The following is an 11,111-nucleotide window of genomic DNA, read 5'->3' as shown; positions in this document are numbered from 1 at the left end:
AGTCCTGAACCATCCCTTAGTTATGCTGCTATAGGCCTAGACTGCCGGGGGATTTCCCATGATGCACTGAGCTCCTCTCTCCTCTACTTTCTCTCCCTCTGTATGCAACCTCATCCCATTATTGCATGTTACTAACACAACTTCTAGTAGTCTTGTGCTTTCTCGTTCCTCTCCTCTCTCCTCCTATTACTTCCTGTGCAGGTGTTTCTGGCTCTGGATCTGTGGCTGCGGGTCACCTGCTGCCCCTGTGTTCCTGCTCGACACCCTCTGCTACAACTATTGTTACTAGTCCTATTATTATTATTGTTATTATAATCATTAACATTACGATTGTTATCATTAACACTACTATACATATCTATACCATTTTTCATTTAGTCTATAGCAACATCACCTTTGTGTGTGTAGGCTGCCTCCCTCCCCTCTCTCTCCTTCCATCCCTCCCTTTTTCTCTCTGTTCCTCTCTTGCCCTCTCCCTCTGTCTCTCTCTCTCTCTTTCTCTCTCTCTCTCTCTCTCCCTCTCTCTCCTTCACCCCCAACCGGTTTGGCGCTATATAAATAAAATTGAATTGAATTGAATTGAACACTTGTATGCTGAAAAGAATGTCTTTATACAAGGGTCTGAAAATACAAGTTAGACTGTGTGTGTTTGCAAATTGTAAGGAGGGCATTTGTAGAAAATTTTAATGGGAAAAACAGCGAAACAGGAGTGCCAAAATTCTGAAAACGAGCAACGCAATCTATAAATATAATATGACCCTCATGGAAAGACAAATCATTTTGCATTCATTTACATTCTGGTTGAGAAGTACAAGTCACTGATTTCGATTTGTGCATCGTTAAGAGTTTGTTTGCAGATTTTAATTCTTTTTGCGGATCATGTTTTACACTTGCAGATCACGAGGAGTTTAAAAATTTTAAATCTATTTACAGATCATCTTTTACATTGCCGGATCATGAGGAGGTGTTTATTGATTTTAAATTTATTTGTAGATTGTGTTTTACATATGTGGATCATCAGGAGTTTGTTTGCGGATTTAAAATCTATTTGTAGATCTTCTTTTGTGTTTAAAAATTGCAATAGGCATTTTTGACTTATAGTCTCTTTTTTTTTCAATGATTATGGCATTGTTTGGTCACCACAGTGAAACAGTACACAACAAATGAACAAATGACTTTGCATTCATTCAAATTCCGGTTTTCACGTACAAGTCACTGATTTCCATTTGTGAATTATGATGTGTATTTATAATAATTGTTTTGTAGATTGTGTTTTATATTTGTGGATCATGAAGTGTTTGTATGCAGATTTTGAATCTATTTGAAGATCATGTTTTGTGTTTACAAGTTGTAATATCTATTTGTGTCTTTCACTCTGTCCATTTTTAATAATTATGGCAGCATTTTACCCCCATAGCATGGCTGAGTTCACCAATTTTGCAAAATAATTAATAAGCTTCATCTTCAATCTTCAATGAAAATTGCATTAGGTGAAGGATGCAATGCACATTACCTCTGTGAAATGTCTTTATAATTATGTCATAAAGCACAACTTAATACATTTTAACAGGAGAAGTTAGTTTTGTGAAGCCAGTCTAATCTGGAGTGGCCAGCTACACCCTACTGACAGGATTATGTTATATGGAGAGTTTCCTCCCCCTGCACATCACAGAGAGGTATCCTCTGGGGAATGTAAATGTATTCAGCAGATATCATGGTTGTTTGCTTTTCAAATCTTTATGCACAACTGGAAATTTTTTGCCTTACTGTGAAGCTCCAGAAACTGCGCTAACAACAGCATTTCACACATTTTAAAATATACAGCCTCTCGTAATTCACTTAATAGTCAAAAGCCTCTATCGTTGTCTTCACACTCACTGCAAATAAGGAGTATCTCTTCTTTTCTGTTGGTTTTATTATTTTACTGCGCAGTTACATACAGTAACATTGTAAAGTACAACAACAGATCCTGTTATTGTTTTTCCCAATCTATAATACAGAATGTGATGCAGTATGGAATCATGAATGGTACAGTTTTCTCTCCGTTCATATTAAATCTAGACTGCTAAAGGATCTGATAAAAGACTGTGGATCAAACGCTTGAGTCAAGTTTTCAAACTGTGTACACTAAAAGTACGTTGTCTCTGGCTGGTAATATTACACTAGACCAATCTCATTTTATTTTTGAAGAACATCAGCTTTTATCATCAAACAGAAAATGTACAAACCTATATGGACTCGACTGAACAGGTTAAATTACTCTTTTTTTCCTCGGGCAGTCTGACTGTTTAAACAGAATTTGGGGTGAGATTAAATTAATTGCAGTGGAGCCAGTTCTTCTTATTTGTTTTGCTTTAATTGTTGAATTTCAGAGTAAATCCACCATAATTCTCTTTTAAGTCCCTTCTTAAAACATACTTTTATAGGAGAGCTTTTCCCGATCTTATTTGACTTTATTTTATCCCTTTTATTTTATTGTATTTTACTAATTTTATATTAAATTTTCATGCTCTTATCTTGTTTTTTTTGTATTATTCTTTACACTTGTTAAAGCACTTTGTAACTTGTTTTTGAAAAGTGCTCTACAAATAAGGATTATTATTATTATTATTATATAAGGTTTCTAAATGTCCACACCATTCTGACAAGAGGTCTGAGCAAATAAATAAATGAAGAAATCTGTGTGGGTGTGCTGTGTTTGTTCTTTAAATGTTATTGTAAGTATTCTAAGTCTTTAAGGTGTAGCTTTACTTGGCAAATGTGCATTAATGGAGATAAATATGAACTCTACACATTTTACACATTCAAATCAGAGAGACACAGAGCGTGTATTCTCTTTCTGGTGGACTAGTAATTTGCTATGTCTTGCTTGTTTTTGCACATACATGTGAATAACTGTCCTTGTTTACGACAGCAGTGAATTAACATTACACTTTGAGATGGATTAGCACCAAATCACAAAAAACACCAAATCTGCCTGCACATCACAGGTATTTTTTACTTATTCTTATTAAACCTCTGCATGTTGAAGTTAGGTTGAGTGTGGTGGAATTACACAAAGTCATCAAACTTCACAAACCAATAAAAATTAAAGCTGCAAGTAGTGTTAAACAGGCCCTTGCCCCCAAACTGAACGTACCAAACATTACCAGATTCCGTGCACTTTTAGTACCAGGGACTGTGGTATAAGACATTACAGTGGAAACGTTGTAGGAATCATGTCACTATAGCATTTTATTATAACCATTTTTTTCTCTTTATCTTTATTACTCATGCACATTACCATCATATTGACATTTGTAAATTTATGAATGTAAAATGATGAAATGAACATCTTTGCTATTTACTAAATTTCAAAATACAGTAGGCTACAGATGTTCCAAATACTTTTCAAGTTACTGTACAACTTAAATTAGTTTAACAGAGCTTTCCCCCCTTGAAATGACATGTACAATGTACAAATTCCTGGTTTACAGAATAGTCTAAATGAGTCTAAATTTAGTTTGTCCCATTAAATTGAATTAGAGGTTAAACTTAATGGAAAAGTAATTTTCAACATAAACTAAGTCCAGAATTCTGTTTCGTATTTTGGTCAGTTTGAATCCATATATTAGAGGATTAATAACAGGGGGAATCAGCAGTAATTCTATATGGATGAAGTTTTGAAAGCTTTGAGGTAAATCTGTGGAGCCAAATCGCATATGCATCATATCAAAAAGTACTACAACCAAGAAAGTGACTAGAGAGGTAAAATGAGGCACACATGTCTGCATAAACTTCACCCTGTCATCTTTGGACCTCACACAAGTTCTAATAAGATGCATATAAGTCCAAAATATGAAAAGGCCATGAGACACATACATGAAAATTGTAATATACTGTACGCAGCTACACTGTTTGAGAAAGTGTCATTTTCAGGGCAAGCAAGTTTAACAATCATCCAGTTGACACAAAACAGTCTGTGAATATATGTACTACATAACTTTAGTCTTGAAGTGAGCACAATATTGATGTAGGAAATGAAGAAAGGTGTCAGCCAGGTGAAACATACCAGCAGAGACAACCTCCACTTTGTCATGAAAGAGTGGTAGTGCAGTGGTCGACATATAGCCAGATATCTGTCATAAGCCATAACTGCTAAAATTGACAAATCACAGCAAAGAAATGAGTGTATGATAAAAGCCTGTATAAAGCATCCTTCATATGAGATTTCTTGAGAAGAGGACAAGAAATCCTTGTGAGCCAAATCCTCAGATTTCCCATTGCTCTGAATGCTCCGGTTGTTTAGTTTTTTCTACTCTTGGTTACTTATTATGTCACATGGAGCCGGTTTTTCATATATGTTCATTTGTGCACAGCCTTATCCTCCTGGCAACCACTACGCTCAGTCTGCCTATATGGATCCCAATAAATAACCAATGTTTTTGATGACACATGCTTTCATGAAAATCCTGCAAAGCTACCATACAGGAGTCACAAAACTACATTACAGGGCTGGAACTGCAGTAAAATAGGTCTCCTTTAACTTCTTAACAAAACAGATGTGGTGTTTAAACACACTAATGCAACTAATTTGCATTTTTGTAGGACAGAGTCTTATTTAGAGTTACAGTTCTGGCACTTAATAAATATACAATAATAAATTGCCTGGCCTGAGGTGCAAGCATCATTGGCCCAGTTGATGCATTTCATACACTTCATCCACATACTGGCTAAAATTCTGTTTATCAGTTCAAACAATCTTTCTTCCTTCCTTCCCTCAAAAACACATTTCCTCATTGCAATTACAAATAAATTATTTTAAATCATTTGTCCAATATACTTGTTGCCTAACTAAATTAATGACTGTATGAAGTCTTGTGTAGTCCAGAGATGTGCCTGCTGCTATAAACAACACTGTGTAATCTTTTTTACAGTATCATTTAATACTGGTGTCATATGTTATTACACAATTTCACACTGTTTTATGTGTTTATCTATATTGGGGCAAGCTGTCACATGTGACGACTTTCCCCAAAGTCATTGAGACAACTTACCCCAAACTGACATGTGTGTTAATGTTGGCTAAATCTCAAGGTTAGCTTAACTTTAGCTGAAGTATCAAAATACACATTATTTTCTCCTCTAAATTGTGCAAAATTATTATTTTGAACATTTACAGAAATTGGATTGCATAAAATCTAAAGTGCAAATGTTTTACTTTTGAAGCAAAAATTTATAAAAAGGAAGTTGTGCTCACCTCAGGTTAGAATGACCTTGACCACATTTGAACAGGCAAAACAAGTCCCACAAAGTGGCTATTTGATTTTTGAGATAGAGCCTCTAGTGTTGGAGTTATGAACAGTGTCACAACTTACACACGTGACAACTTACCCCACTCTCCCCTATTCAGTCATTTGGATTGGACAATTTATGGAATATAACATATGAACCTGTCTGGTTTGCAAGTTCTATACATGAACAATGAATTATGTCTGAGATCTGTGTCTATTTAGTAAAATGTATGTGATACTATGTAAAGTTACTATATAGTCAATACAATCACAAGTCTGAGCGTTTATCCTTTATCCTGTGTTTATTGTACAGTTTCACCATGGAGGAGACAGAATAAAAATTGAAAGTTTAGTAGTCAAAAAAGTTGGCAATAACTTTGAATATTTTCTAACAGACAGAAAGAAGGCACCTAAAATACACATACAGTATGTTTAGTATGCTCAATTCAAAAAGCAGTGGGCATATGATATATAATTGATGAAGAGTAAATCAAATGTCCATGACAAAAATCTAATTCATATGAAAGGGTTAGACACACAAACACAATAAAGACAATATTCAAAACTTCAATGTCAGCTGGGATTGGCTCCAGCCCCCCGCAACCCTGTACGCAGGATAAGCGGTTAACGATGGATGGATGGATGGACAAGAGCAGAAGAACAAACATTCATATATATATTCACATTACATATAACATACAAGAAATAATGTTGAAAAGATCAAATCTTTGTTAGTAAGAATGTATTGAGGCCTCGCACATGTAGAACAAACTGGGACATTGTGGAGACATTAGGAGGAAAAAACCCAGAATCATGAGATATCTTAAAGCAAACACATCTAATGTTTCTTTGTCACATTAAAGTGAATTGCCTTAGGGGGGCTGCAAATTTGCTTCAGTTAGAGGCTGTATACTCATTACATAATGTTGCAGTGATGTATTTATTTCTATGTAACAATGTTTATCTGTATTGTCTGTGTTGAATAAACAAATTAAAATAATTATTTAAATAATATTCATATAAATATATATAATATAAGAGGTCATTTTCTTTCAACTTTTACTAAACCCAGAATTTTGTTTCGTATTTTTGTCAGTTTAAATCCATATATTAGAGGATTTATAACAGGAGGGATCAGCAGAAATTCAATAGCGATGAAGTTCTGAAGGCTTTGAGGTAAATCTGTAGAACCGAATCGCATATGCATCACATCAAAAACTACTACAACAAGGAATACGATTAAAGAGACTAAATGGGGCACACATGTCTGCATAAACTTTACCCTGTCATCTTTGGACCTCGCACAAGTTATGATAAGACGGATATAAGTCCAAATTATGAAAAATCCATGAGACAAATAAATGAAAAGTGTTGCAAATGAAGCAATGTTACTAGAAACAGTATCAGTTTCGGAGCAAGCAAGTTTAACAATTATCCAGTTCACACAAAAGAGTTTCTGAATTTTCGAACCACATAACTTTAGTCTTGATGTGACCACAACATTGACGGAGTAAATGCAGAAAGGTGTCAGCCAAGACAAACATACCAGCTGGGAGAGCCTCCTCTTTGACATATAAGAGTGGTAGTGCAGTGGTTGACATATAGCCAGATATCTGTCGTAGGCCATAACTGCTAAAATGGACAATTCACAACAAGCAAATGAGTACATGACAAAAGCTTGTAAGAGGCATCCTTCATATGAGATTTCTTGAGAAGAAGACATCAGATCTAAGAGGAATTTGGGGTAGAAACCTGTGGTTCCATAAAGTCCATTCATGCAAAAACTGCACAATAAGATGTACATAGGTTCATGCAGGTTTTCATCTAAGATTATGATCATGATGATTGAGAGATTTAAAAACAAAATCACACAGTAATACAGTAAAGTAAATGTAAAGAGAGTTACTCTATAATTACTTGTTTCATTTACCCCTGATAGAAGGAATATTCTTACAACAGAAACATTATCCATTATTTCCAAATCTTAAAATTCTACCTTTCCGGTGTTACAATATACAATAAATGGTTTAAGAGTAAGCGTTTACACTGTTTTCTCTGTTCTGGCTGGTAATTCAAACTCTAATCACTGGTCAAGTAACACTAACACACACACACACACACACACAGACACAAAAAGACTCAAACACAAATTCTACTTCTCCAGCTCCAGCATGACAAAACAGATGTGCTGTAGCTTCATCCCGAAGTCTGTTCTCTCCATACACCTTCCATAAATACCGGCTTTGGCAACAACAACAGAACACCTGGGAATTCAGACTCTATGCAGACTTTATGGTCCGGCAAAGCTAAAGTGATCAACACAAGTAAGTAGTTAGTTTGACCATCATCATGTAACTGTTCATCTATAATCAAATAATTAAGACATTATGTCTGAATACACGTTTATACATATTGGGGGGTGTCGCGACTTACGAGCAGTCCCGAATCCTGAATCCTGCCCTGTTTGTCCTAAAAATTTGACTAAACCAGAGTTTTGATTATTTATAGTCTAATAAAACATTAAGTACTGCTACGTGAAACATTCTTTCAGTGCTGCTGACTACAGCAGGGGCTGCAATGTAATGTCGAGATTGTGTCATTAGTGTTGTACAAAGTAACAGCTAGCATGCTCTTTTCCCCTTTTTGTTTTTTAGTGTAATTTAGTGTTTCTCAATGGGGGCGGTACCGCCCCCCAGGGGGCGATGGGGGGCGCTGGAAGCAAAATTTTGGAAAGGGGGGTGCTAAGCTGCTTTTGGGGGGCGTTTGATGGTTGGAAAATCTAAGGCGAGTTTACACCAAAGATTCACAACAATACAACTTTAAACTTTCAAAAAAACTGTGGTCTGCAACATTAAAACCCGCCAGTTTAGTTCACTGCGACTTGGTAAGACGGTGTATTTTTTTTCTCTGTCACCTACTTGTAATGCAGCTTCGTGCTGCCTTCATTGGATCGGGAAGTCAGAGAATCATCTCTAAAAACTCTGTAAAACGGACATTCTCTTTCTTGGTGGAAAAGTGTTTATTTCTCTGAGGAATATACCGTGAATGCAGTGGTTACACATTTACAAGAGGGATATTCCGCTGACGGACTTACACTGAAAGCAACTTCGCAGCGACACCAGCAAGTGACGTGGACCCACCTCGCGCTTTGAGTTGCAGACAGCTTGTGCCAAAGCGGACATATACAGGAGTTTCAGTAGGCTATAAAAATGCCCTGACTTGCTCTGTTGGGGACTGTTATCGGCACTTTATCAGAGGTGCTGAAGTTAACATGTTTTAACAGTTGTCGTGAGATTTCTGCCTGATAACAGGTATTGTCGGTTAGTTTCGCTTTCCCCCGGCATTCGAGCACCTCCTCGTCTCATCCAGTTCTGTGTCTATCAGACAGTCGAGGGGATACTTCCAGCGAATTGGTAACATAATGCAGTATAGGGTATGTAGTAAAAATATTATGAATTCTATTTAAATAGGCTAATGACATTAGTCTTCTATTACGACTTTTTTTCTTTACATGTCAGAGAACACAGGTAAGTGGGAGAGATTCTGAATATCCAGAAATTTTTGAACATGAGCAGAAAAGTTAGTGTTTCCCATGCATTCATTTATTTGTGGCGGCCCGCCACAATATCAACGCTGACCGCCTCACATTGATTTTCGATTTTTTTTTACACGGCCTATTTAAAATTGGATTTGACTGCAGAGCTGCAGGCAGCGCATAAACGCTCGTCCCTCTCTCTCACCCGTCCTTCGATCTCTCGCTCTCTCTCCCTGGTGTCCAAGCTATTAAAAGTTATTAGCAAGTATTTAAGAAGCCTAGCTAATAAGGAGAGCTAAGTTAATGTTAGAAAACAGCTGGGTTTTCGAGGCTAGCATGCTGTATCTGCGCCACAGTTACACTGTCATTCTGTGGGAAACACTGAGTTATGATAAGTTATTAACAGACGAGCTAATAGAGTCCAGTCAATAACTTATTAAAACGGATTAATTTATTACCGAGATGAAAAGGGGCCACAAACACATTTAAATAGGTTAATTCCCCACAAAACAGGTAGTAAGACTTAATCGTGTGTTGACTCAGCAGGGATGAAGTTGATCTACAGGAGAAAAATATTTAAAAACAATAAAGAATGCCTGAGAGCCTCACTACATTATATTCTACTATAATTATATATTTTGAATTGTCACCCGCCACCTGAATATTTAGACATTTCCACCATAAACTGGTGCAGAAAAGGCAGAAATTGGAGGAGAAATTTTCACCAGAATGCAGGATGCAGTGTTTAATGCTCAAAATCTTCTGGGGGAGGACCCCCATACCCCCCACTTATTAAGTGCCCCATCCAAGAAAACAGTATCTGGCTTCAGACACAATTTCTGGGAGGAACATTCACTTAAATATAATTACTTTTCACATGGCTTTTTTGTTACCTTTTCCATGTTTTTAATAACAATAGTAACAATAAAAAAAATATTAGGGCAAATAGCAAACATCTTTTTTGATGGGGGGGTGGTAAGGGACCTGGATAATGGATACGGGGGCGCTGGCCCAAAAAAGGTTGAGAACCACTGGTGTAATTGAAGATAGTGGAAATTACAGTCACGAGGACAGGGGAAGTGTAGCTGCAGGAAACTACGTAGTGGAGCTCTGATACGTGTGGTGAGTTGACAGATGTGATAGGCACTGCACTAATGAAATGAATGAAATATGTACTGTATGTAGGCTATAATGTAACAAGTAATAATTTTACATACACAGTTACAGTCACTGTGTAACAGTGTGTTGTATTCTTATGAAAAACTCTGTAACAGGACTCGTGCACAGGAGCAGTGGGAGAGAGTTCTATACACCTGCACACTCGAACATGCTGTATGGAGGATGGAGTCTGACACCGAAATTTAAAACAGAATGAAATAAATGCTCAATAAATAAATAAACATCCTATTAAATGCATCAAAAATACATAAAAAATACAATGACATTAATATATCTCTTTTAATGGAGACTATTATATTTTATGTCTCATCTACAATGTTACAATGTTGGATGTTCATGTTAAACATGGCCAGAGCTTCAAATAATGAGGTAAAAGTATTTAAAAGAAATCCCTGTGCCAAAACCGTCTCGGGTTACGTATGTAACCCTTGTTCCCCGAGAAGGGGAACGAGACACTGCGTCGGTGACGACACTATGGGAACGCCCCTGGGCGTGGAAGGGCTGAACTATGAATGAAACTACTCCAATCCTATTGGTGTTACTAGAACGGTAGTGTGTGACGGCGTAACCGGAGGGGGTATATAAGCACGCCGGCACATAGGACACATTAGCCCCTTTCTATGAAGCAAGGCACTCCAGGTGGGGTGAGGTGTGGTGGACCGACGCAGTGTCTCGTTCCCCTTCTCGGGGAACAAGGGTTACATACGTAACCCGAGACGTTCCCCTTCCCACCCTGCTCAGAGAGGTGATAGCGAGGAGAAAGGTAATTTTAAGGGTCAGGTGCTTGGCCTCAGCCGACTCCAGGGGTTCGAAGGGGGCCTCAGCCAGCGCTTCGAGAACCACTGCCAGGTCCCAGGTGGGAACCCTGGAATGAGTCACGGGTCTCATCCTCCGGGCTCCACGGAGGAAGCGCACGACCAGCGGAAGCCTCCCCAAGGGCCCATCACTCAGAGGGGCATGGAATGCTGCAATGGCAGCCACATATACTTTGAGCGTGGACGGGGAGAGGCCAGCGGAGAAACGGTGCTGGAGGAACTCCAGTATCACAATTACCGAGCAGGTAACTGGGTCCACCGCCCGTTCTCTGCACCAGGTGGTGAACACATTCCACTTTAGGCCGTACA

At 37.7% G+C, this 11,111-nt stretch overlaps 1 protein-coding gene and 1 pseudogene across 1 annotated transcript; both read right to left on the bottom strand.

Annotated features, from left to right (window-relative positions):
• Positions 1-3,521: 3,521 nt before the first annotated feature.
• LOC123959303 lies at positions 3,522-5,049 on the bottom strand (annotated as a pseudogene).
• Positions 5,050-6,315: 1,266 nt separating this feature from the next.
• Positions 6,316-7,245, bottom strand: LOC123959213 (olfactory receptor 142-like). Its single transcript, XM_046033153.1, has one exon. The coding sequence runs from the start codon at positions 7,243-7,245 to the stop codon at positions 6,316-6,318; it is 930 nt and encodes a 309-aa protein (XP_045889109.1).
• Positions 7,246-11,111: the final 3,866 nt, after the last annotated feature.

The sequence above is a fragment of the Micropterus dolomieu genome, linkage group LG20, assembly GCF_021292245.1.
Source record: "Micropterus dolomieu isolate WLL.071019.BEF.003 ecotype Adirondacks linkage group LG20, ASM2129224v1, whole genome shotgun sequence".
Lineage (NCBI taxonomy): Eukaryota > Metazoa > Chordata > Actinopteri > Centrarchiformes > Centrarchidae > Micropterus > Micropterus dolomieu.
Note: the sequence above shows the minus strand (reverse complement) of the source record. Positions and strands in the feature narration are given on the sequence as shown.